Below are 27,989 nucleotides of genomic sequence, written 5' to 3' on the forward strand. Positions count from 1 at the left end.
TAACGGTGGCTACACATTCGAATCACTGGGGGAAGCCTTGAAAACCACTAGGTTTTACTAGTAGACTAGGTCCACACCCAGAGATTCGGACTTGACTTGTCTGGGCTCTGGCCTCAGCATCAGCATTTTTAAATCTCCCCCAGATGATTCTAATGAGCAACCGAAGTTGAAAACCACAGCCCTAGCTCAATGCCAATCCACGATGTCATGCTCATTTTCCTCTTTCATGAGGAAAATTACCCCTGCAAGCAGCCATTAGGACAATATGAGTAAGAGCCTGGACATAAGACCCTTTTAATTTTTTTAACTGGACGGTCACGACAATGATCCATTGCTCCCTCATGACCGCAAATGTCAGCCCAACGTGTTATATTCCAAAAAGCCTTTCATCCTTGCCCTCAGATCATGCTCTCCCGTAATTTGTGTTTACTGAGCACCCCCTGTCCGCAGAGATGGGGACACATGGCCTCAGGTGCTCCCCATGACTGTCCACAGAGGCAGGAAAGACAAGCCCCATTTTATAGATGGAAAAAGTGAGGCTCCAAAAAGTGTAAGGTTAGAGAACGGCATCCCATTTGCTCTAAAATCTTAGCTAGTAAGAGAAGGAGAAAACTTCAATTTGCCTTCAAAAGAAGGAGAAATATTCAACCAGTGCCCTCTGTTCCAGTCATACAGCCCCCTTGCTATCCCAGAAACAGCCTCCTCGGGCCCTTTGCACCTCCTGTTCCCTTGGCCAGAAACACAATTCCCAGTACTTCCTGTACTCTGCCAGAGAGCTCCCCGGGCCCTCCCCTCACCACCTGCAGGACTCATCCCCTAAGAGGCCTTCCCTGGGCTCCATTTTAGATCCTCCAGATCACTACCTTTCTTATCCTCATTTCTTTTTCCTCATGGTTTTTGTCACCTCACACTCTATGTCTATGTCCTCACAAAATTACTTTCTGCCTCCTGCACTGAAGGAAACTCTGTGAGGGGAGGGACTTTTCTTTCCCTGCCGCACGCACACTGAGGGGCATGCACGTATCAGGAGCTCGGTGCCCACCACCGCGACAGCCCTGTCATGTATCAAATCCTGTTCTTGTTGCTCTATTTCTGCTAGCATGCTGCTCATGAAGACTACTCACCTCAGGGTTGTCAGCACCACTCTACAGATGGGGAAATGGAGGCATGGAGTATTAATAAGTCACTTGCCCAAGGTCACTGCCAGGAAGTGGCAGACTTAGGATGCAAACCTGGGCAGTCCAGCTCCAGAGTCAACGAATGAAGCAGGCCATTCATGGGGCAGCCCAGAAGCTTGCCCCGGGGTCCAGTGTACCCTGATCAGACCTCAGCCCCCAGCACTCAGTGTCCTCAGTCGGAGGCCATCAGACCTTTACATACGTCTACACCACAGTTTGGGCAGGTGCAGATTTTAGGACAACTCAAGCCAGGAGAGAGAACTCAAAGTCCACCCAACGCCTGGCATGTCCCACCAGACAGCTCATGGTGACACAGCCAAGCACAGCATTTTGGAAGCAGACCACCCAGGGCAGTGGTCAGATGTTAGACCCATGTTAAGTCAGCCCAGTTCTCCTCACTTGTGGGGGGCCTAACAAGACAGAGCTCTCCCTCCCTGGCAAGAACCCAGCCCCTCTGCCTCCCTCATTCACCTTCAGGCAACTGCCATAAAAATCTCCATGGGACCATGAGCCACTCTCTGAAACTGGACCATCTCTCCACAGACACTGCCCTCTTCTCCCTGGGCGTGCACCCTCCACAGAGTCAAGCATCAGCCCGGAACCAGCTCCACCCCGAGACTAGAGTCACCTTCCCAAAGCACGTGTCTCACTGGATCAATCTCTGGCTTAGATTTCTTCTCCAACTCCCACTACCTTGTGAGAAACCCAACCTTCTTGGCTGGACAGTAGAAGCTTGCTGTCATCTGATTCTGAGCTGATCTCTCTTCCCCCAATCACCCCCTTCACTGAACACGACTCATGAGCAAACCACACTATTCTCCTTCTCAGACCGTATCCGTCAGCCTTCACCAGAGAACTGTGGGTTATGGCAACCACCACAAGCAGCACCCACAACCCACAACCCACACCCAGCTCTTACTCACGTCGCGTTTGGCGGCTACAGCTTAGCTTCTCGTGTCTTCCCAGTCTAGAATCCAAGCAGAGGCGGAGTCCCATCCAGGACACTCCATCCTCAGGGGAAAATGGGGAAGAAGAACAAGCAATGGAAGAACCACACATGAACTTAATGCTTCAGCTTAGACTTGGTCTGAGCCATGTCTGCCCACCCTTAACTAAAGTGCGTCTCATGTCTGTGTCCAATGTCAACGGACTGAACGCCCTATCATGCGAGTCACACTCCCACCTCTTCAGGAAAGTCTAGTGGTGGGTCAATGCAGTCACACAAGCCATTAGGGAAAGCCCCGCCTGGAGACCTTGGTCCATGTGGTCCCTCCAACCACGGGGTCAAAGGCTACGAATATCCTCAAGGACAACCCTCTGTGAAGACCCAGAAGTTAACACCCGTTGCTTCTCTGAGCCCTGAGCCCCTGAGCGCATGGAGATGTGAATATCCCTCAAGCCCCAGAGAGCCTTTCCGTTACTGGCCGTTCACAATTCAACCTTCCCGGTTGGAAAACACTTTAGGATCCTTGGTAGTGATGTCCATCTTTTGAACTGGGCTGTCCCGCACAGAGGAGACATTTAAGACAGATGTCCTCAGTGAGTGAGTTTATGGAGCCAGATTCCCATTTGGTTTTAGAGGTTTGTGTTTGGGGGTTTTGTTTTGTGTTTGGGGGCTTTTCTGGCAGAAAAAGTTCCTCTCCTCACAACAACCTGCTGATGTTTGGACTCGCGTCGCCTCCTCCCTCCCTTTAGGGTGACCCCTGTTTGAGTTGTCTACACTTGCCAAAGCGCTTCCCACATCAGAGGTTCTTGAAAATCTTGGATAGATGAACAAATGGATAAGTAGGTGCGCGGGCAGAGGGCCTGAGCGGACACCAAGCCCAGAGCTGACGGAGATGGAAGTGGAGATTAGAATCAGCTTAACTCCGGATAACGTGCACTCCGTGAAATGGACTGACTGTGAATTTCTGATACGTCTGTAAACTGCTTTCTACCTTGTCTGCCAACTACCCCCGGAAAAAGACAGCCGGGTACTACAATTTAAGACATGGGACCGCATCCAAAGACTACTCCTAAGATACGATTCTAGAACAGAAAAAGAGGCGAGTGAACAGATGAGCCGCGACAAACCCTATCAAGCAAAGCCCCGCATCGTACGTTCCTGGAAGGAGAGGAGCGAGCCAGACAGAAGACTGAACCTGGAGTAAAAATGAACTTGCGGCTTGTTTGGCCAGGCCCATAATAGACTTCGAAAATAATGATGTCAGTGTCTTTATGTCTTTCCTTCACATGACTGACTGCACATCAGACCCAAGTGAGATCGGGCAATCGAGACTGCCAAGCCCTGGAAATTAAACAGGGACAGCAGGTCACCGAGCAGTAGCTCCTGAGGTCAAGTCCTGCAGAGACAAATCCCGGTCTCAGGGAGGGGCAGCATTTACAAGCCAGGCCATCTGACTGATAACCTCAAGGCCAGAAACTCCCTCTCTCCACCTCCAGGTGACAAGGAGAATCAACTGTGTGATCTCCCTAGATCAGAAATATTTGGATCTGGTGCTCTTCACGCCCTCTGTAAACAAAACCTCAAAATCAGAAATGCCCCATCTGACCTGTCTTCAGCTCTGCATACTGTGCTCAGGCAAGTCCACGGCTGGGCACTTGGGGGCCTCGTGGGTGATTTCATGCCCCTGTGAGCCTGCCTGCCTTTGATCAGGTCGGCTCCTGGAGGATGGGACCTTCGTCACCCCCAAGCAGAGGTGGACAATGGACGCTTGTCACCATAGGCGGGATTTACAGGAGCCTGAGGCCGAAGGGCTGCTAACCACAAGGTCATGCCCTTGCTCCTGGACCTACTGCCCTCACCACCCTGTGCCCTGCAGGCCCAGTGGCAGGATCTCCAGTGGAGATGCCTGATCTGGGTGAGGAAGGGTGCTGGCAAACTGCAGCAGTGAGGTCGTGGGGCTTGCCAGGGCTCGGTTCTCGTCCTGGGGACACAGTGCAGCTGGGACGGAAGTTCTTCATGGCTCCCTATTCCCGCTGCTCCTTAACATCACCTTGAAGCTTCGAGAATACCTCAGCCCAAGTCCCAGCCTTATGGATTCTGATTTAATTAGTCCAGGGTGGAGGCCAGGCATGAGTAAAGAGAAACAAAAAATTTTTTTTAGTCTCCCTAGGTGAGTCCAAAGCACAGCCAGGATTGAACCCCTAGGCTACAGACCTGAGAGCTCCCCTTACACTGTAACACACATGGGTGGGGATACTGGGCGGGATTGTTGAGCATTTCTCCATCCACGCCCACACACCCCCAGTATTTGGGAAATGCTGGGGTTAAAGACTTTAAAGCCCAGAAACTTGCACACCCATGTCCGAAGCAACATTATTTACTATAGTAAAAAGGGGGAAAGGACCCAATGTCCACTGATGAATGGATAAACACGATACGGTATATACACCAAATGCAGTATTACTCGACCTTAAAGAGGAGTGAGATTCTGACGTGTGCTACAACAGAGCTGAACCAGGAGGACGCTACACTGAGTGTAACAAGCCAGTCACAACAGAGCAGATGCCCCCCGATTGCGCTTACAATGGGGCAACTGGGGTTGTGGGAATCAGAGACCCAAAGGAGGAGGGTGGTTGGCAAGGGCTAGGGAGAGAAGAAAACGGGGAGTCATTGTCTAATGGGTATAGAGCTTCAGTTTGGGAATAGAAAAGTCTAGAGATGGATGGTGGTAATGGTTGCCCCACAGTGTGGATGTCTTTAGTTCCACCCAACTCCAGGGACATTTAACTTTTAAAAGGTTAAAATTGTAACTTACATTCTGTACATTTTACTGCAATAGAATGCTCGTAAGCATAAGTCGTTCTTTACTACAGAATATTCCAGAATCTTGAATCGGTTACCGATTCAAGTAGCTGTGGTAGCTGTGTGCTACCACAGCCCAGTCCATCCTCACCAGAGGCTGACTTTACTAGTCTTCCCCAGACTTCTTTGATCATGGAAGTTTTCTTGAGCAGGAGATGGAGAGAGGGGGCAGACCAGCTGCCGACCAGGGCCCCTCGAAGAGGCATCGGGAATGCCGGGTCAAGCTCTGAGCACGAGCCTTGCGTCACCAGGCTCTGGCTGTCGTGGCACCAAGCAAAGCGGCTGACAGGCACAGTCTCTTATTTCTGCCAAGACTCCTGCCCAGTAAGGACTTGGACCCCCATTTCACTGATGGGGAAAGCAGAGGCTCAGAAAGGCCAAGCAACCTGCCCGAGACCACACAGCTCATTGGCAGGGCTGGAACCCAAAGCCAGGTGAGGCAGACTCCAGGCTTTCACTGCTCCAAGTGTGGTCTCTGGAGAAGCAGCATGGACATCCCCCTCCCCAAGCTTGTCAGAAATGCACAGCCTCCGGACTCCACCAGCATGTTAACTAGGCCCCCAGGTGCTCCCCGGCACAAGGGAGACGCAGGAGCAGCAGCCGGAGCTCAAAACCTGCTGCCTTCCCCTTCCTCTAGAGTCCCTTTCGATTGGATTGTGTGATTCTAAGCATTCATTGTGAGCTTGGAGCCTGGGGTGGGGGGGGGGGTGCTGGGGAAGCAGAGGCAACACCCTCCCAGGGCACGTGGTCTGCGCCCCTTCCCCCTTTCCATTCTTCCTGCTCATGCATTTGGGTCACCCAAAGCCCACAAGTCACTTAGTCACACCACACTACAGTGGGATTTTTGCCAGCTCAGGAAAAACAAGCCTGGTTTAAATGATTTCAAAGCACTTCTTTCAAGGGCTTGCCCTCTCCACAGCCCACAGAATTATCCAGAAATGAAAGAGGAAAGACGCAAAGGCACAGCCGGGGCCCCCTGCCCCCTGCAGAGGGTGTCTCTCTCTCCAGCCTCCTGCCCAATGGGAGTCCCCCCCACCATCTTCTTGGGGAGGCTGTCGGAGGAGCTAATTTTCCTTTAAGAGGCACTTAGGGAAGGCGAGCTGCCCCCGTCCTCCCCTCCCTGGTCTGCAGATTCCCTAGGTGCAGCCCCCACCACCCGGTGAATCACGGCAAAACCATGGCGGGGCCCCTTCCCACAGCGCTCTTTGGCTGAGGCTTAGCTAATTGGCCAGAGCCACTTAGCTTCCCTAATCTTCACTTGTAAATCGTTCTATCTACTCCATTAACCGCCTTGATCAACACTCCTGCACGCCTCTGGAGGCACTTCCCCCTCTTTCGGGTACCAGGTTTCTGCAGATCACCCCCTGGCGGGGCCGAACTCTGTCTCTTCCCATCCTTCCTGCCCTGCAGGTCCCAGTGTCCTGTCCACACCCTCATCAGCCACCACAGGGAGGCTCCCTCCGAACCAGGGGGCACACCACATGCACCTTAATGGTCCCCGGGCCCCGGGCTTCACCTCCAAATAAGGTGACACACAAAGGCCACCAGGACGCACCGGGAGGCTGGGCTGCCTCCACTCGGCCAAGGGCCCACCTGGTGACAGGAATCCTCTTTCAGCTGGAGCCCGCAGCACCCCCATCCTGCTCATCAGAGGGGGTGGAAAGAGACAGGAATGGAAACCAAGACGAGGCCCTGAGTGGGCAGTTGTCCCCAAGAGAGAGGACCCCAGAGCCTTCCCTTTCATAGGTAGGGACCACGCTCTGCATTTGAGAAACTCTTGCCTGCGGTTTTGTTTGCTTATAGCAAAAGCCCACCACGAAGTCCTACTGGGATGAAGCCAGACTGACACAGAGGGTCATATACTGGGTGTCCCAACCCTCGAGATGATGTGTAGAAGGAGTGTGAGGGCTTGAGCAGCCTGTGTTCCTCTCAGCCCTGCCCCCTGAGGATTACCCACAGCTTTGCATCCCTTCAGGACCCAGCCCAGCAGGTGCCCCGTGTCCTCAAGCCTGGATGGAAGAAGAATGAGCAGCTACTAGAGAGGGAAGAGTACAGCCTTGCTACTTCTCAAACCCTATGTGAGCCAGAGGGGGTCCAGACACCGGAGCCGTGCCCCTCAGCCTTGGCACGATGCTGCCCCAGGACCCACCATGTCCCCTTGAGGACCCAAACCTAAGGCCAGCTGAAAAATGTCTGCCCCGTCCATGCTCTGGCCGGGCTCTGTCCTACCACCCTATTTCTGCAGTCACCATATCCATCACCAGGAGCATCGCACGCTCCCATCTTTCTAGCAAATACCAACTTGCTTCAAAGCCCGGCTCAAACGCTGCAGGCTTTGGGAGGCCTTCCAGCCACACAGGGCACTCCAGGGGGTCACTCCAGGTCACAGGTGCCGATTACAAGTCCACCTTCTCCTCCCAACCTGGGGGCTCCCCAAGGACAGGAGCGCTCTCCCCAGTGCCAACATCCAAGCAGTGCTCCACGCACACATGTCCCAGGAGCGTCCGAGGTGTACTTGGGAATAATGAAATACAGGACACAAACCAGTCATTGTGCTTGGTAAAAGGCTCTTCCTGGATGAGGGTCCCCAGAGAGGGGTCCGAATCTAAAGAAGGAAGGAGTGCTTCCCATCCCCCCATCTTCCCCCCTGTACTGGGGTCTGTCCATCTGCACCTGGGACCAGCGTTGACTCCCACTTTCCAGCTTGCAAAGCCAACAGCTACTGAGATCTGTAGACTGTGCCTCCTAGCCTAGTCCTCAACCTCCCCAAGAAGACTAGTAGTTTTGCCTACATCTTGCCTAAATATTGAAGCAATACCTCCAATGGTTCTCTCGGCTTTCACTTTCGGGGGGGCCCCAAAATCTTATCAAGCATAAGCCAACAACGTTCACACATAGCTCGTTGAAGCTATGTGCCCCCCATGTTGCCATCAGAGTCATCTTCCTAGAACACAGAGCTGCTCAGAAACACCAGCCCCCACTGCTTCCAGAAGCACAAGGAAGGGCCTTCCAGTGGTTAAGGCTCGTGGCCCCATATGTGCTCACTACAGGAAGACTTGCCTCCCATAGCTGTCCACATGCCTTGTGCACAAGCTTACCTAGCACCTACCTGACCCTTCATCTTCTTCCCCCAAAGAGCACAGGCTCTGGGACCAGGCTGCCCAAGTTCAAATCCCTGCTATTCACATCTTTTGTAAAACGGGTACCTACCCTCCCAGGCCTGTTACAAGGGCAAGGGGGTTGCGCAGAAGGCACGGAAACCAGTGCCACTCATGTGTCAAGGCCATGATCATCCTTCAAAAGCCAACTTGCCCATCTTCAGTGACCCCTTGATGTGGTGGTTCTTGATCCTGGCACTCGGGACTTACTATCCCTCCTCTGATCTTAGGGATACAAGCACTTAACCTTCTTCCTCTTATTCTGGGTTAGCATTCCCAATTTTGATCCTCTCAATGAGAACGGAAGCTCCCTGAAGGCAGACTCCACATCTAGGTTGGGTTTTATCCCCACGGGTCCAGTGCACAGGGATACTCAGTGAGCACTCACTCAGCCACCAGGTATCAAAGCCAAGGATGGCTTCCTACCTGAGCTCCAAGCAAGCGCCCTCAGGAGGCCTACTCCATTTTTCCATACGTGTGATTATTTTAACATGCCTTAGCAAAAGCTCTGGCTGAGGTCGACCCAGCTAAGAAGGTGGCCCCTGAAGTTGGCGTGTGTAATAGGATCCAGTGAGACATTTCTAGTGTAAAATGAGAGAAAGCGACAGTGGAGTCCTGCAAGCTGCCACGTATTGGAAGGAACAAAACAACCTCTACCTTCCCATTCCAGCCAGAACCTCCCCCAACAGGCCCTTCACCATACCCAAGACCAACCAACGCTTTCGCCGAATCCTATGTGTGGTTTTACAGATCCACACTGAAAAACCCTGAATAAGTGATTTTCTCCATTCCACAAGGAAGGAACATTCTTCAAACGGTCACGCACCCACAGTTGTGCCAACGGTGGTAATGATACTTGCACAGCACTTTGCCGTGAATCCTAAAAAGCTCAAGTAACCAAGAGCAAGAGCATCACCCTTCTGCCCATCTCACAGGCAGGACACAAAGGCTCCCACAGCAAAGTGGCTTATGCAAAACACGCACAGGTTGGAGCTGGTCTCCAAATGCCTCATCCATCACATCCCCCATCACCAACGGTGTGGACCAGATTTAGAATACACTCGGGGAGGCCCGTCGTGGCCATGCATGGCTGGGCAGTCTCTCAGCATCAGCTGCAAAAAAGTCAGTAACTTCTTGACTTCAAAGAATTAACAACAAGCAAACATAAGCCCAGATGCCCATTTTTAACTTGAACGTGAAATAAAATGCTGGGGCGCCTGGGTGGCTCAGTTCATGAAGCATCTGCCTTCGGCTCAGGTCATGATCCCAGGGTCCCAGGATCAAGTCCCACACTGGGCTCCCTGCTCGGTGGGGATCCTGCTTCTTGCTCTGCCAGCCACTCCCCCTGTTTGTGCTCTCTCTTTCTCTGACAATAAAATCTTTAATAATAATAAAAAAAGAAATAATACAAGTACTGCATTTAAAATTCACCCTCATTCCATCGTCAGAGGTCAGTTCTAAAAATTTATCCTGTAAAGCTATAGTTCAGTGCAAGTTATTTTTCAGAGATAAGTTCAATAACAAAACTTAGTATAGCACTTGCTCTGTGCCAGGCAATCTATTGGGCAGTTTACGTAAACTAACAACACATTTAGGGCACTGTATGGTCTCACACGCGCGCACACACACACACAAGCACACACACACACAGGACTGTTCTAGAGCGTAGGCTACATCCGTGGACAAAACAAAGCCTGCTGCTTCCCTAAAGTTAGAACACGAAGGCAAAGTCACTAGTTCAAGGTCACCTAACTAGGAAGGACACATACAGGACTGGAAACCAGGCAGTTTGGCTCCAGAGTCCGCGTTCTTAACCCTTAAACCCTCTTGGCTGCATGTTCTGATCTGTCCCAAGACATTGGGCTAGAAGGGACAGCCAGGGAGACAGAAGCCACATTTTGGGGGCACAGCTCCTTGACAGGTAGATGGAGAGGGTCTGTCCCTCTAGACACCGTTTCCTGCAAGCTGAATGGACACCAAACTCCGGTCTCATCCCAAGAGCCAACAATGCCAGGGACACAGCCCTGCCCTCCAGCAGCTCACAGGCTAGTGGGAAAAGACCAGCAGATATCTCCATTAGTAGGACTGCCATCTGTCCTGAGTCATCACAGAGCCCGGCGCCTGGGAACTGGGTGACTGTCCTATCTGCAGCTCAGCGGGGCCACTGTGAACCAGTCTGCCAACTTCACCAGGGGCCCCAGTATATTTCCCAGCCCCCCTCCTTCCACTTTAAAAAAAAAAAAAAAGTAATCTGATTCAGCCCTAGCCCTGCCTGAGCACTGATTCCTGCTAAATCCCCAAAGCCTAATTACTTACTATTCTGCATGGTGATCTTAGGAGATGTTCCTTCTCGCTCTCCCCTCGGATAGCCAGTGAGCAAGACACCGCCGTTGCTAGCAAGCACGGCTCCAGGTACAGACAGGATGCGGCCATCTCCGAGGCAGCATTTTTCAAATACACCCTGCCTTCTGCTTAGAATGTCCTTCCACTGCCGCCTCCTCCCCTTCAAGGCTGGGATCAGAGGTCATCTCCCGGGAGGACTCCGTGCCCCTGAACCAGGGCACTCTTTCCCAGCTTCCCTACCTCCCTAACTGCTGCAGGTGGCTCTGTGTTATCTGAGTCCCCCAGCCTGACCCCCCTCCCCCATTCTGCTGCACACTCCCTGACAACAGGGCCCTGGGGCCTTCCCAGCTCCAGAGCCCAGCGGGGTACAGAGAGTGTAGATACTCAGAAAGGCATGTTGCCTGGATTCCTCAGGCGATTACCAGGAGACCCAGGGCTGGAGCCCTGCATTGTGCTGCTGCGCCTGCAAAGGACACGGCAGGCCCACAGACAGAGTGGCTGTGTGCCCCGTGCAGGTGGGGACGACCCACTGAGCAGGGAGCACCTTGGCTTCTCAGCCACATAGGGACTCCTGTTCCTCTCCCAAGGGGTACATCCATTGTCCTTTCAACAGAAACTTTGGTAAATTCTTCCAGCACATTCTCTCTCTCTCTCTCTTTTTTTTTTTTTTTTTTTCAGTAAAATGCTATGCTCCAATGTCCTCTTCAACTGTGGACAATGTTTAATTAAAAAAAAAAAAAGTTTTTAAACCTTTTCTGTTGAGTGGAAGGACTGTCTCTCTTCCACCCAAGGCAACACATGGCAATGCTTAATGATTTCCATTTTTAGCTCAGAGAGGAACGTTTCTCAGAGTTCAAGAGGAAGCCGAGTGGGCGCGCTCTGGATTGCGGGAGGCCCGCGTGGCGTCAAGAGCGGAGAATCTGGAAGTCAGGGGTAGCAGATGGCTCAGTAGGGAGGAGAGATTGCTAGCAGATGGCCCCAATAGTTTGGATAAAGGGGGGAAAAAGACTTTTAATAGCCAAAGAATCCCTGAGAAAGAAGGATGAAGCAGGAGGCAACATTCTTTCCGATTTCAAGCTAAACTGTAAAGCCGTAGTCATCAAAACAGTATGGTCTGGGCGTAGAAACAGACAGATAGACCAATAGAGGAGAATCAAGAGTGCAGAAGTAAATCACACTAGACAGTCGACTAGTCCTTGACAAGGGAGCCAAGAACACCCAATGGCGGGGGGTGGGGATGCCTGGGCAGCTCAGTTGGTTAAACATCTGCCTTTGGCTCAGGGCATGATCTCAGGGTCCTGGGATCGGGTCCCACATGGTCAGGTTTCCTGCTCAGCAAGGAATCTGCTTCTCCATCTCCCCCTATTCTCTCTCTCACACACTCTCTCTCAGAGCTCTAATATATAAATAAAATACTGTTGTGACAAAAAAATACTCGATGGGGAAGAGTGTCTTTTAAAAAAAAAGCACTTCAGTAAGTGTGGGAATAATTGGATATTCATATGTAAACAGATAAAACTGGACCTGAATCTTACACCACTCACAAAAAATTAAATCAAAATGGATTAAAAACTTTAAAGGTATGACCCGAAACCATGAAGTTCCAAGGAAACACAGGAGTAAAGCTCCTAGACATGGGTCTTGGCAATGACATTTTTGGATAGGACACCTAAAGCACAAGCAACAAAAGCAAACAAAGGAGAGGGACTACAGCAAACTAAACAGCTTCAGCACAGCCAAAGAAACCAGGAACAAAGTCAAAAGACAATCTACAGAATGGAAAAAATATATATATATTTGCAAACTATACCGCTCATAAGGGTTTACTACCCAAAATACATTTTAAAAATATATAAAGAAAAAAAATACCTAAAGAACTCATACAACTCAACAGTAAAAAAAAAATAATCCAATGAGAAAAATGGACAAAGGACCTGAATAGACATGACATTTCTACAAGGAAAGTAACTGAAAGCCCAGCAAGTATATGACAAGACGCTCAACATCACTAGTCACTGGGGAAACGCAAATTAAAACCACAGTGAGAGACCATTTCACACCTGTTAGAATGGCTAGTAGCCAAAAGACAAGAGGTAACAGGTGTCTGCAAGGGTGTGGAGAAAGGGGACCCAGGCAACTGGTGCAGCCACCGTGGAAAACAGTACAGAGAATCTTCGGAAAATTCAACATGGTACTCCCATATGATCCAGCAATCCCACTCTGGGAATAGATCCACAGGAAATGAAAACATTAACTCGAAAAGGTATCTGTGCCCCCATGTTCACAGCAGCCCATTCACGATAGCCTAGACATGGAAACAACCTAGGCATCTGTCCACAGCGGGACGGATAAAGAGTCGCACATATAGGTATATATGTGGAATATATCCGGCAGAAAATAATTCGGCCACAAAAAAGGGAGGCGATCCTACCACTTGAGATAACGTGGATGGACCTTGAAGGCACAGTGCTAAATGAAATAAGTCAAATATTCAAATAGCACAGGATCCCACTTAGAGGAGGGGGGGAGGAGACAGCCCAACTCACAGAAAAAGAGACCAGACTTGTGGTTACCAGAAGTGGAGGGTGGTGGGGGCTGCAGCTAGCAGAGACAGGTGGTCAAAAGGTACAAACTTCCAGTTATTAGAGAATTGAGTCCTAGAGATGGAGTGTACAACAAGAGGACTATATAGCAAATGCTGCTGCATGACCTACAAGAAGGCTGGGAAAGAGAGTCAATCCTACGTGTGCTCATCCCAAGACAAAAAAATTTTCTTTTCATTTATCTGTAGAAGATGGGTGTGAGCTGAACGTACTACGGTTGTCATTTCACAACGTATGCAGATCAGCGGAAGCCTTAAACTTTTACAGTGATATACATCAATTATTTCTCAATAAAAGGCCGGGGGGAGCTTTGATTGCAAACAAATCAGTATTAGAATCAGACCAAGAAGTAGGGCCCACCCTGATGCTTGCTATTGCAATGAACAGGAGTTCCCATTTCTCAGAGGGGTACCCAGATGGTAGAGTACCCAGACAGAGACTCGAAGTTACAATGGGAGGCCTCATCTCCAAGTTGTCTCTTTCCACCCATCCACTGATAACCATAGGCTCATAATTCGGGCCATTCAAGTTCAAAGGCTCCCCAGGGAACAGTTAGGGCAGTGAAACCATACTGTAATGGTAGACACAGGTCATTGTACATTTATCAAAACTCATTCAGAGTACAACACAAAGCGAATTCTGATGTAAATTATGGATGTTAATTAATAACAATATCAATACTGGCTCATCAATTGCAATAATTGTACCATATTAATGTAAGATAGGGGAAGCTGGGGCGGGAGGGATTCATGTAGGAACTGTATTTTCCACTCAATTTTTCTGTAAACCTAACACTGCTCCAAAATGTAGTCTGTTAATGAAAGGTACGTACACACACACACCCACACACACACACCCCTGGCATTTCTTCTTGTTGCCCATGTGACCTTGGGCTATTACTTAATCTCTCTGGGTCTCTGTCCTCATCTGCCAAATGAGGATACTAAGAGCACACACCTAAAGGGCTGTTATAAAGCACTTAGCCCAGCACCCAGCATGGGGTATGCTTGGGATTGCCATGGCAACGACGCCAGGGCTCCTGTACTAGGTATACCTTGGGTACTCAATACCTCCACGCATCATGTGGTTTCAGTCCTGCAGCAGCCTGGTGAGGCAGGTAAGGACTGTTGCTATCCTCAATTTACAAAAGAGAAAACCTGCAGCTTAGAGAGCTTATATAACAGGCCCAAGGTCACACAGCCAGCCGGCAGGGTGAGTTGGGACTCACACCCACGCACCTGCCTTCACCACGTCGAATTCTCTTCTCCAAGAAAGTGCTGGTGCTTGCTGGGAGAGGAGCCCTTGCTGGCTGCTACAGGTAGAGCCAATACTAGAACCCAGACCTTTGGTCACTAAGCTATGCACTCCCCTGTAGAACACCCCTGCCCCTCACCCCCGCAAAGCCACCCAAAAGCGAAGAGCGATCCCACAGATGACAGGCTGCCATCTTCCTTGGCCTCCCTCTGGGATCCAGCTTGGGGCTCATGCAGGCCTATCTCTCACTATCCCAAGGTGGTTGGTGGCACTTTCCCCAAGAAGCCACCTGGCATTCTGGAGGTTGCCCCATCCAGAAAACACCCTCCTAGGGCTGAAACTCCTCTCCCCACGCACTGCCCCACCCCCCAACACACACACACTCCTGGACCGTAACTAGACAGTGAGCTCGCTGCCCACAGTAGCAAGTTCAATTCTCGCTTCTCCCAGTTGTGGTTTGCTTTTACATAACGACTTGAAAACTTCCGATGTGCCATTTATCTCCGGAGCCTGAGCCTGCTGAAGCAGCAAACAGACACCCGTTCGGAGACACTGCATCGTGTCCCTGGGAGCACCGCCCCTCCACACCCACCTCCTGATGTACTTTTCGCAGCTCTAGGTCCGCTCCTCCTACCCCTGCTTTCTCAGGCTTTCTGCACCTCTGCTCCCCACACAGGGGCACCTACAGAGACCCACTGAGGCACCCACCTGCTCAGTAACCTCATCTCCTCTGGACCCAGCCTCCCCGCCAACTCCTGTGCGGCGGCCCGTCCCGCCGCCTCCACCTCCCCCCTCTCCTCCCACTGTGGCCACGCATCAGCCTTGGTGCAGAACAAAAGGTGACGGGAGATCAGACCCAGGCTGACCACAGAAGAGGCTCCATCTAGCGCCCACATCCACTCCTCTGCTCTCCTGAAAGACTAGGAACCACCTCCATCCGCAGATCACTCTGAAGCGCCCGCTCTTCCTGAAGCCTTCTCTTCACAGCCTTCCTTCTGTGGACTCCCTGAATGCCTACGCTGAAGTCCTAAGCCCCACCGAAATGCTATTTGAAGATGAAGTCTTTGGGAGGGCATCTGGGCTAGACCAGGGCATGAAGATGGGGCTGTGGTCTAATGGGATCAGAGGCCTTACAGGAAGGGACCCCTGAAAGCTGACTCTCACGAGCCCTCCCTTCTGGCCACAGGAGGACACAGCAAAATGAGGGCAGAGTCCCCAGGCCAGTAAGAGTTCCCATCAGAACCTGATCATGCAGGGACCATGACCTTAGACTACCAGCCTCCGGAACCGTGAGCGGCGACATTTCTGCTGTTTAAGCCGTCTGGGCAAAGGCAGACACATGGCCAGCAGGCATTTCCAAAGGCATATGTGAAAAGTAGAAAACAAAACGTGACAAAGCAAATCCCTCCAACATCGATGGGGGGTGGGGGGAGGGGGCCAAGCTCCCCTCTCTTTTTCCAAATAGGAGCACAGGAGCTTGAGAACCCAAATGAAGAGATGTGGCTTCGTGGAGGACAGATCACCGATTCAGTGGGGGGGAAAGGCAGCATGAGAAGGGGGAAGCATAGCCACCCAGCTTCACAGCCAACCTGTAAAGTAATGCCTCATTGTCAAGAGGGAAAAATACAAACCAAAACAACTAACAGTTTTTCCATGTAGCGGCATGTTCTGCAAGGTGGGCCATCCTCCAACATCCAAATCCTCAAAATATTAAAAAACAAAAAATTTGTTTCCAGAAGAGAGAAAAAAAAAAAACCCACGTTTGGCAAGATGCTTACTTCTTACCTTGTCCTCATAAAATTCAAGTAACAAATAGTTTTCCAGCACCTACAATTCAGAGGCCTTGTATCATGTCTGGGGTAAGCAGATAAGAAAAAAAAAAAGTGAAAACAGAGCTCACGTCTGAGCACATGTGTAAGGGCTTCACGGGTATTGACTCATTTATTTCTAACAACCCTCTGAGGTTCAGGCAATCACTGCCCCCTTCACTGCCCTAGAAGGAGAAAGTGAAGCAGACTCTGGTTTAAGAAGCAAACACCGCTCACCTTTTACCTTCTAGTTGAGATGCAAACCAACACTAGAACCATGCACAACTGTGCCTGCCAAGAGCTAGAAGGAGAGAACCAGTGACCGGAAGGCTACTGTGCATTGGGTGATCAGAGAAGGCCCTGTGGGATGTGCCAATGACAAGCATCTTGGAAGAACTTGGGGGGGTGGGTAGGCACAGGGAAACAGCTTGGTTCCCAGAAGCCCCCAAAGTTGGCCCCACAACGTGCTCACCACCAGCTCTGATCTCACAGCTCAGAGCTGGGCCCCAGCATCTGCATTTTTCAGAGCCTCCAGTGATTTGTCACCTGCAGATTCCCCTGTTCCTCCCCCGGTGGCCTCCCTACATCCTAGGGGCCAACACCAGAGGTGCACAGAAACTCTTTGGTTCCTGAAGGTTTGTGTCTCCCCCAAATTCCTGTGTGGAAGCCTTCCTCTCCTAAGGTGGTGGGACCTGGAGGTGCGGCCTTGGAGAGGTAATTAGGTTTGGAAGGGGGTCATGAGGGTGGGGTGTCCCCATGATGGGAATCGTGCCCTCGTGAGAAGGGGAAGAGAAACCAGAGCTCAGAGTCTCTTGCTCTCTCTACCCGGTGAGCACACAATGAGGCAGGGAGACATCTGCCAACCCGGAACCACCCCCCAGGCCCCCCAGTCTCCAGAACTGTGAGAAATACAGGTCTGTCATTTAAGACCCCCCGTCTCCAGTATTTTGTTACGGTGGCCTCAGCAGAGACATATCCTGAAGACTCAAGGGTGCAGCCTCTCACCGTTTCATGCATTTCATGTGGAGAGACCCACTTCTGCCCTGTAATGCTTGCTCCTCACAGACCAGGAAATAAAAATCGAAATCCTAGAGACCTAGATCTCTGGGATGGGACAATAAATTAATGACTTTCCCACAGACCCCACTAGTCAAAAACGGAGATTTTTTTTAAAGTTTCTCTACATTCAAAAATGCCCCCAAACTGGTTTTCAAGAAAATCTCTGTGTCACACAAAGTCTTAGCCTTTGTTCGACACCCAGATCCCTACCGGGGTCCTTCGAAGGGTCAGGCAGCCTGGCAGCCCAGAGCTTCTCTGCGTGTGGTTGCATGTGCATCGCCCTGGGATCTCTTTAAGGTGATTCTGAGGCAGAAGGCCTGGGGTGGGCCTGACACTCTGCATTCCTAGCAAGCTGCCAGGTGACGCCAGCCACCCCGGACAGCAGGACTCTTGCCCAGCGAGCATCACCCCTGGCTTCATCTGGACTCACCTGGGAGCTCTTAAGAAATACAGATTCCTGGGCCCCAGCCCAGACCAATGACATCAGCCACTCTAGGGCTGGGGTCTGGGCATTTTGGAAGCTCCTCCCTGACTGAAAGCTGTGGGCAGGGTTAGGGAATCACTCTTCTAGGCAGTGAGCGAGGGAGCCTTCAAGGGGAACAGATGACAAGCGAGTGACTTTAGATGGCGATACAGGCCATAAACACAGAGGACAACTGATGGGGGAGGCCCTTAAGCTACAACACAGAGCACAGGATGGGAACACCAACCAGCAAGACCTGGGGATGGGACCCCAGACGGAGCAGAGAGCCCATTTTCCACACTGAGCCTTCCGGGATGAGGAGCACAAGGTGTCCTGCAGGTTTCCACAGGAGAAACCATTCCTCTCACAGGAGAGGAGGAACAGTCAGAGGCTACAGAAAATAAGACACAGTCTCCACCCCAGATGTTCTTATAGAAACATGAATGGACTTGAATGCTGACTGCGGCAGGGGATGGGGGCACTTCAGGCCGCAGTGCTCTGACACCCCAGGAAATTCTTTTTTTTTTTTTTTTTAAAGATTTTATTTATTTATTTGACAGACAGAGATCACAAGTAGGCAGAGAAGCAGGCAGAGAGAGAGGAGGAGGCAGGCTCCCTGCTGAGCAGAGAGCCCAATGGGGGGGGCTCAATCCCAGGACCCTGGGATTATGACCTGAGCCGAAGGTGGAAGCTTTAACCCACTGAGCCACCCAGGCACCCCCACCCCAGGAAATTCTTTTTTTTTTTTTTTAAAGATTTTATTTATTTATTTGACAGACAGAGATCACAAGTAGGCAGAGAGGCAGGCAGAGAGAGAGAGAGAGAGAGGGAAGCAGGCTCCCTGCTAAGCAGAGAGCCCGATGCAGGACTCGATCCCAGGACCCCGAGATCATGACCTGAGCCGAAGGCAGCGGCTTAACCCACTGAGCCACCCAGGTGCCCCCCACCCCAGGAAATTCTTAAAGCTCCATCTTCTTACGTCCCTTGAAGACCTCATATACTAGACCAGGACCGGGGACCCTCAGGTGGGACGGATACAGAGCAGAACCCTGAAAGGACATAAGAAACCCCCTACAGTTCTTCATGGGCAACTCCTTGACCCCTTAGAGAAAAGGACAGCCAGTGGGGGTCACCCTCGGTCCCAGCCCGAAACTCTAAGTGGGAGGAAGCTCTGGTCCACATTTACTGAAGCAGCAGCCCTAGGACGGGACTCTCTAGGTGAACAGTGAGAAAGAACCAAGTGCCAGCACCATCCAGAGGTAAAACCTGAGACTCAGGTCTCAGCCGGCCCACACCCAGCCCTCCCCCAGCACCAGCAAGTGGCTGAGAGGCGGCGGGCATGGGCCCCAAGCCAACAGGACTTTGGAATTCCTCCAGAAGCTTCTCAGCCATTGGCACACATTCTGAGGTCTGGGAGGCCAGAAAGCTGGAGCTGTGGAGAGCGTGGTAACCTTCCAACACTGGGGGACTTCGGAGTCCAGAGACAGAGGGAAACTGAGTCGTGACACTTAACTTTGGTCTCACGCGTTTGGTGACTGACCCCATAAATTTCCCCTTTTCACTAAACCCACTCTGGGGAAGTTTTCCATCTTTGCCATTGAGGCCTGCCTCTCCTAAACCCCAAGACCCCACAGAGCGCATCAGACCCAGTCACCCTCCTCTGAGCCCCTGAGGTGGCCCCCCAGGGGGCTGTTGACTACGGGACCTCTGCCATCTCCTTCCTCATCGAGGTTTCCCTGCATCAGGAGCTAGGCTTCTCCAGAACTGTAAGCTACTTGAGGACAAGGACTGTCTCTCATGCTTGTTTATATCTCCCCCACCTTACCCGCTGCTGCCACCAGGTGCCCACCACAGGGCAGGAGGCACAACAGCAAGTGTGCACTGTGTACATGCTTGTAAACTGGAAAGAGGGCCCGGGGACCAGGTGGTTGGAAGGGAGTCGGGTCTTAGCCCCGCCTGGGCGGGAAGGAAGGCTAGGGCAGGTGCAACAAAGTGGGGAGGCTGTGGGAGCTGGACCCGGGTGAACCAGGGATGAACCTGCCTGCCCAGAGGTCCTGGGGAGTCACTGAACTTCTGAGCCCCACATGCCTCATCTTTGCAAAAACACTGAAAGGATAAAAGTGCTTCATATTCAAAATGCACTTTCATTCCATCACTCGACCCAACTTTAGGGAGTTCCTTCTATAGGCAGGGCCCTATCCCGAAACAGTTGACAGAAACCCTAACCCAGGGGCACCCAGGTGGCTCAGTCCGTGATGGGCCTGCCTTCGGCTCAGGTCATGACCTCAAGGACCTGGGATGGAGCCCTTTCATCTGGTTCCCTGCTCAGTGGGGAGTCTGCTTCTCCCTCTCCCACTCCCCTCCCCCCTGAGCATGCTCTCTCACGCATGCTCTCTAATGAATAATCTTCAAAAAAAAAAAAAAGCATAATTTAAGTGTTCACTATTGCTAAAGATAGTGCAAATCTCCCTCTGTTTCCCTCTCTGAAAGGGGACAAGGCCAGGTCTTTCTGCCCAATAGGACTGACTGCTCCATGGTCAGTGGGATAATTTTTGATGAGAAAATGCACTGACAATATGGGGCAACAAGGGAGCACACAAGAATTTATCCCAAGAAACAGGGCCCTAAGCCAATGCGGCCAGACTACAGGTGAGAGAAGTTACAGGAGGAGGGCAGGGCCTGCCCAAGGTGAGGGCACCAGTGAGCCAGAAACCAAAGCTACACTACCCCCAGATTCTTGACCCAGGGTAGCAAAGCGTCCCCAGAACCCCCACCCCAGATGGTGCTGATCCTCACATCTGGGGTCCCTGGAGGACATGGAACCCAATGTCAGCCTCTGGCCTTGCACAGGTCCCCTATCAGTCCAGCCATGCCTCCACCACTTCCAGTAACAAAAGGTGTCCGAGGGAGGTTAAAGGACCGGGTGAGCACACTGCCTATCGGGTCACTCACCAGGAGTCTCTCGGGAACAGATGGTTCAAGTTCAAAGGGAATCCGGCAGCTTCTTTGCCAGCCTGGACTCACCTACCCTCCATGTCCCACAAGGCCTTCTCAGAAGGCATCCTGAGGGCAGGGGGAATTGATGGTGTGGTAGACAAGCTTTGAGAGAGAGCCCTGTCCTCCTTACGCCTGCAGAACCAACCATTTAATCACACAGGCTCTGGTTCCAGTGCTTCACCACTTACAAGACAATGACTTTGAGCAGCTCATGTCTTCCCCTGGAGGTCTTCTGACCTACAGAATGCTGAGAAGACCCGCCTATGAACACAAGTGAAGAAGGCCATCGAAACTGGGGTTTCCAAACCCATTCACACCCAGCCCCATACAGGGCCTTAGCAGACATCCCCCAAAAACCCCAGAAGAGGAAGTACTATTCTGCCCATTCCACAGGTGGGAAAACAGACCCAGAAAGATGCTGTGACTTGCTAGGCAATGCATTAGAAGAGCCAAGTGGTACCCATCTACAGTAAAACCTCAAAGTTCTCAGGGGGCTTCTGAATGCTTCCTCCCACTGGATCCTTCCCACAAAGACCTCCAGGTGCTGGGATCAGAGCTCCAGCCTAGGACTGCCCTAAGGCCTGGGCAGCTTCCATTTGCCTCGCCGCTCCCTGACACACTCCTGAGAATCTTCTACAGATAAGAGGTCATCTCTGGGTCCCTACAGCCTCCAATCCTTTAGCGAATTCTGAAGGGGAAGAGCAAGGTCGCCTCCCATGGCAAGCAGAATCCATCCTGGGAACTCCCATGGCAGAGAGAGGACCCTCGAACTCCCCAGCATCCTACTCCTGCAGGTACCCTGACCTGTTGTGACCCTGGTAGGTGGGTCATCCCAAAGGGCCATCTGTGGGAGCAGCTGGGCTTACTGTCCCTCAAGTTCCATCAGATGGAGACCGTGACCAACAGGGAAAGAAAACAGACACCCAGGCGAGCAAAATCAAGACAGCAGGAGGAAAGATGGAGCCTTAAGGAGCATTGTGAGAACAAAAAGATGAAATTTTAAAACTCACCAATGTGACCTTTTCCGTTGCTGGGTAAAGAAAGTACTTGAGTTGCTTAGCAGCACAACTGATTAATGCCTGTGAGTTACCGGTCTACGCCTTACAGCTATCCTTCCCCAGTCAGGTTCATCAAACCACCTTTCTCAGCTCTGGCTGTAATGTCCACAGACACAGCATCTCTAGGCCAAATGCCTTGAGGCAAGGAGTAGGGGGGATCGATTTCTTACCAGGATCTGTGCAATTCTTTGCTGTCTGAGTCCCATTCACAGGTGCCATCAGCTTTCTACTTCTCCATGTGTCTGGTAGAACCCGTTGGCTAGCAGAAGCTGTTTTATGCCCTGTATTGGGAAATAAGTCACAAATACCATTAGGGCCATACAGTGCCTGCATTCTCCTAATGACCTTACACTTCTGTATCTGGCTACCCCAGCAACAGCCCTGTGTGACGATTCAGAGCCACCTGTTGGGAGCGATGCAACGATTGGAAGCACAGTGTCACCTGCTTCACACACAGTGATTGATTTCCTCGATCTGGTCCATTGTTTCTAGTCCCAGATGCATCAGCCCATGACCTTGGCCAAGTGCGCTCAGCCCCTCACAGGTGCAACAAGGGTTTAGATAAGTCACCATGAAGTTCTTGACCAGTAAACATGCTCTGATGCCCCTGCCCCCAGGGGCACTGCATATAGAAGGCTATCAGCTCAGCGAATAGTTGGAGAAAGCGGATAGAGCTTCTCACCCTTGAATGTGCACAGAAATCACCTGGGGACCTTGTCAAAACGCAGATTCTGTTTCAGTAGGTCTGGGCTGGGGCCTGGGATTCCGTCCTCACATGCTCCCAGACAATGCTAATTCTACTGGTCCAAGGGCCACAGAGGAACGAGGGAGAGCAGAGATGTGGATGCCAATGACCGCACACAGTTCAACTCCTAATAACTCCTGATCCAGCCAATACGAACGAGTCTCCCTTTAAGAGCTTCACAGTATTCATTTACCCCTCTTGATGTGCACACAGCTTCTGCTGGGTAATAATACCTCTTCTGTAATGCTGACACTGAAGAGCCTCTAAGTATTTTGTTATTTCTGGTGTGTAACTGAGGGGAAAAAATACCCTGGCTTGCCCAGTTGCAAAGCTCCAGGTTAAGATGTTCAAATAACCTTTCTGGGTTTCTGTTGTAAAGAGCCATGCTTTGACCTTCTAGCCTCAAATCACAAGTTGGGGTCTTAAAATGCAGTTAGTTTTATTTTTAAGAGTTGAATCAAGTTCCACCTGATTTTAACAACACACACAAAAAAAATCTTCAGATTGTCCCTAAATGCTCAGAAAGTCACCCCCTGCTTTATCTCCATGTCCAGATTGCTAAGTCGCCTGGATTTCTTTCATTTTTTTAAATGTGAAGAAGTAAAAGGTCCACAGTGTCCAGCTAAAAATGGGAGTGTTAGCCAAGTGAAGGTTTTCTGCACATTCTACATGGGCTCACATCCCCCACTCCACCCCCAAACAGATTTTTCCCCTAAGTTTCTTTCTTTCTCCATCTCAAATCTGCATATCCTAAGGGACTCCCAAATCCCTGGGTCTTGGATGAAGGAGTGTGAATTGTGGTTCCAGACACCAGAGCTCTCCTACATTGGAGATTAAGAGCAGTTCAGCGATGCTGAAACCTGGCAGCAACCTCCCGAGGGGTCTGCCCCCCGGGCGTTTTTAGGGTTTGGAGAGGATGCATCCGGACACCCAGGACACTGCTTTAGCAGGGGCGAGGGGAAGACTGAGACCAGTTCCCAGCCTCGGTATCTGGGTTTTCTAGAAACGCGGCGCACCAAGTCTCGACTCCGCAAAATTGGAAAGCGGACCACTCAGTTCGATCCGACCCAGGCTACGAGAATTCACACCTGCACCCCGCCTCTGCGCCGCCCGTTCCCCCACACACTCTGGGGACAGAACTCTGGCATGGAGGGGCCCGATGTTCAGGCTTTCATCTTGGTAACACAGACCTGCAGCCGCGTCCTGAGCCCCCAGGGGCCGCGCGCAGCTCAGGGAAACGAGCGCCACAGCTCAAAGCGTCGATGTCGTCCCTCCCGGGTGCGCTCTACCTGCCCGCTGGGGAGGGGACCTGGCTGGATGAACCCTTGGGACCAGTCTGACGGGGAAGGAAGGGGAGACATCTCGGAGCTACCCGGCGGCTTCCCAGCCCAAGCCCCTCAACTCCCGGGGCGGGCCCTCACTGACACCTACCCAAGCTGCCAAGGAGGCCGGACGCACAGCACACCAGGGCCAGCACCGCGCACACGAAGCCAACTTGCTGCGGCAGCATCTCTCGCCTCCTGCGAACTTTGCGCGGCCGGAGCGCCCCGCGGAGGGCCATCCTGGAGCGCCTGGGCGCTGTCCCTGGGAGAGGATGGGGAGCTTCGGCGGCCGGAGTGCTAGCTGCGGCGGAGGGGCGCTGGGACTGGAGCGGGCGACGCGACGCTCAGAGGCGAGAGGCTCCCGGCCAAAGCTTCATGGCCCGCGGGCAAGGTCGGCAGGGAAAGGCCCGGGGAAGGGACGTGGGGGCGTACGGCACAGCCGGAGCTCAGAGTCCCGCGCGCGATGCGCGCGCTCCGCGCACCATGGCTCCGGGGTGAGGAGGCAACGCCGGCACGGTGGCGCTGGCGGCGCTGGCGGCCCTGGCTCGGAGGGCTGGCGCAGTCCCGGCGCCGGAGCCGCTACCTGCCCGCTCAGCCTCTGCGCGCTCGTCCGTCCGCAGCCCTGGCAGCAGTTTCCGGGGGCGCCCGCGGGGAGCACTCAGTGCGCCCCCACGCCCCGAGCCACCGCTCCCACTCGCTGCATTCTCCCCCTCCAAGTTTGGCGGCGGCCGCCCAACAGCACCGCTCCCCTGCTTCCCGGCGACCCAAGCCCGGGCGGCCCGGCGCGCGCGGGGAGAAGGCAGGCTGGCCCCCACGGGACCTGCGACCCTCGCGGCTCCAAGGGCCTCGACGTCAGCCCTCCCGGGGGCGAGCTCTCCCCGGGAACTTTCTCTCCGGCTGCCGGCGCCTGCGTCTGCGAGGCCGTGGCGCCTCCCGCCCGCTGCTCTCGCCTCCCTTTTCCTCCCCTCTCGCCCGCCTCTCACCCCCCTCCTCAGCACGTGTACTCCTCCCCGAGGGCGCACTCGCCCGTGCGCTCCTCCCTTCCCCCCGTGAGGCTCAACTACTGACCAATATAATCGCCCTCCTCCCTCCCCTATGGAGCCAAACAATTCCTTCTCTTCCCTCCGAGGCCGCTGCAGCGAGGAACGGGTTCTGGCAACGCAGGGACTCTCGGAACAAGGGTCTCTGTCGCGCGGCCGCTCCTGTACGGGCTCCCCACGACCCCCGAGGCGACCCGAGCACCCCCCGCCCCGCCTCCCCTCCACCCGGGGCGGGCGATGCACTAGAAGATTAATTGCTCGAGCAGAGCTAACAAACAGGCTTGTACCAAGCCAACAGGCGCCCGCGCCCGCCGGGACCCGCTCCTGCAGGGCTCTCGGGGCGGGTGGGGCGGGGGAGCCGGCGGTTGGGGCGCAACGCCGAAATGCGAAACGCTCCAGATCTGGCAGAGGGAGAAACCCCAGAGTTCCGCGGCCCCGTCGCCCAGAGTTGAGCTTTCGGTGTTCTGAAGCCTTACTGCTTCGCAGGGCACTCTGATTTGTTTTGGCTTTGTTTGGTTTTTCCTCCTTGTCTCTCTGATCGACTCTCTGATGTAAACTGCTTTTAAAATGGGGCAGGAGGGAGAATTACAGAAGAGGAGCAGCTGGAGAGGAATCCAGGTGCAAGGAGGGGCCTCAGCCCAGACTATCTGTGACTGCACCCTAGGACTGCCTTCCCCTCCCAGGCCAATTCAGCACGCACCTAGTTAGGATCTGCTAGGGGTTAAGTCCACCGAAAATCCTTTTTGGAATAAGGCCAGATCTGTTTAATTAAATAAATACACACCCACCGTGAGCAGGGACTCGTGCCAAGTGCCATCCAGAGAACAAAACAAAACAAGCAAAAAAAAAAAAAAAAAAAAAAAAGGTAAGATCCAGTCCTTGCTTTCAAGGAACCTTAAATCAAAGGAGAGCCAGGCCCTCCACTAAACCTCTATTTAATAGATCAGTTCTAAAAGTCACTGTTCTGCAGAATGTGAGTTATTCCCTCACTACTCAATATGTGGCCCATCAGGGCATGAGTGGTGCCTGGGAATTTGCAAGAAACGCAGGCTCTGAGGTTCCAGCCCAGACCTACTGAGTCAGAATGTGCATTTTTTCACAAGACCTCCTGCAGATTTGTGTGCACGTTCCAGTGTGAGAAGTGTGGCCCTTTTGAGCCTGTCCCAGTACCTCGGTGCCTCGAGCTGGCCACCATCGGCATGATTCATCTTGGTCTAAGCAGGGATAACTGTGTGCGTGTTAGTCTAGTGTAGTAGCACACAAGTAAGAGGTACCTAGAGGGCCAGGAAAGGGAGAAATTGCACTAATTATTTTTTCAGCAGCCCATTTCAGTGCCTACAAAGATAGTGAAGGCATGAACATAAGACTAATTGCAGTGGAAACCCCTTGAGGAAATGAAATGGAAAAGGCCTGTGTTGGTCTCCTATTGAACAGCACAGGGCTCCCTCCATGTGGTCCATAGAGATGTTTTACCTGCCATTAAGGCCTCTGCTCCATATGGGTGACTGTTACTAAACTTGCCTGCCAGGGATAAAAAGAATTTTCCTTTCATTGATTTGACTGTACACAGATGCATTTCAATAGCAAATAGAAAACCCTAGAATGTGTGAAATGCATCCTTTAGAAAGCTAGCCAAGAGCCTTCGATCACATGGAAGCTGAAGGAAAAAGTTAAAATGTTAATATGCTATTGTTCTATCCATAAGACAGGGTCACATTGATTAAAAACAACTCCAAGAAACAAAATGGCATCTGCTTACTAGGATTTAATGTTTTCCTAAAACTTCCCTCTGTGGAGCCCACCTAGGGCGGTTTAAAACAAGTGTCTGGATCTGAAACTGGCCTAAGGAGTCATCAGGTGTCTGCCTTTAAACGTTTAGTGGGCTCTTTTCTAGAACATTTGTTTTCTTTGACAGCTTCCACCTGCTTTCAGTTAATAGTTAGAATACTTGGAATAATTCCACATGCACAAATGGATTCTTCTTCTTTGACAGTTTAAAAAGCAATTCATTTGAATTGTACTTTTTGCTTCATTTAAATAGTCCCCATTACCAAATAGCCTCCACTCCAGCCCTAATGACTCACCCCTCAGAAAAGAGAATTGGGTTTTATGTACCTTTCAGATTCAAAGCATTCAGGAGCATTTTCTAAGTCAGCAGGGCCACGGGAACGAATGGGAAATGCACCTCTGGGTTTATCTCAGGCCCTTGGTCTGCCTTCAATGCCGCCAGATTCAGAGTATCCCCTCTGCGACGCTGCTTTCCTCTGATGGGACCTAGTTGGGAGACTCTTCATAATGCCAAATGGTTGTGGCTTTTGATAGGAAGGCTCAGTCTTTGGGGGTAGATACAATATTTTCTTTCTTAAAAATTCTTTCCTGTGGTGGGGAGAACTTCACCATTTAATTCTTCTTACTTAGTTTTGTTTTGTTTTGTCCAAGTTTACTAGAATGACCTTCTCTATAGATTCTAATTCCTGTTGCTCTGCCTTTCAGATGGCTGGAGGCAGTCAGCACCAGCCAAGGCAGCGGTTCTCAATCCTGACCGTGCCTCAGAATCTCCTGGAAGGCATATTAAAACTCACCTGGCTGAGCCTCATCCCAGGGAGTCAGGTTCAATAAGTTCAAGGTGGTGCCCCATAATTTGTATTTCTAACAAGTTGCCAGGAGAAACTCAGGTCCAGGGAACCCACTTTGAGAACCACTGGACTAGGTTATGCAATGGTGACTGTAGCAAACAACAAAAGTTTGCTTCTGGGTGGCAAAATATGCAAGCTCCAAATATGCCACTTTGGCGTAAAGATTATTTTGAGCTGAAGGCAAATGAGAAGAAGCAGATACATGAAAAACCCTCTGCCCTTCCCCTATTTATGTAAAAGCAGGACATAAATTTGCAAAGGTGCCCCCTCACCCGACCCCCTACCAGGCCTTCCTGGTTAATCATGATGACAACTCTAGATCCTTATCAGCCCAGAGACAGGCGCAGAGGGATCTCTCTAACAAATCTGGCTAAAACTAGCCCTTATCTACCACTATGTATCTGCCTTTTCACAATTTGCCACCCCTAGAAGCCCCGTCTTTTCTCCTTTGTCTTGTCACTTCGCTAAAAAAAAGTATTGTTCTTTTGTTCAGATGCGATAGCCCGAGTTCTCATCA

General features: G+C 51.8%; 1 protein-coding gene across 2 annotated transcripts in view; it reads right to left on the reverse strand.

Moving 5' to 3' along the window:
- The window catches only part of SLC24A4 (solute carrier family 24 member 4), a 180,485-nt gene extending 155,754 nt beyond the window's left edge, over nucleotides 1-24,731 (reverse strand). For both annotated transcript variants that reach the window (XM_059182464.1, XM_059182463.1), the window contains exons 1-2: nucleotides 23,906-24,731; nucleotides 21,900-22,010 (exon numbers count right to left, since the gene is read on the reverse strand). In XM_059182464.1, coding sequence (XP_059038447.1) covers nucleotides 21,900-22,010; nucleotides 23,906-24,035 — 241 coding nt within the window. In that variant the 5' untranslated portion in view covers nucleotides 24,036-24,731. The remainder of the gene's footprint in view (nucleotides 1-21,899; nucleotides 22,011-23,905) is intronic.
- Nucleotides 24,732-27,989: the final 3,258 nt, after the last annotated feature.

This window comes from Mustela lutreola, chromosome 7, assembly GCF_030435805.1.
Source record: "Mustela lutreola isolate mMusLut2 chromosome 7, mMusLut2.pri, whole genome shotgun sequence".
In the NCBI taxonomy this organism is placed as follows: Eukaryota; Metazoa; Chordata; class Mammalia; order Carnivora; family Mustelidae; genus Mustela; species Mustela lutreola.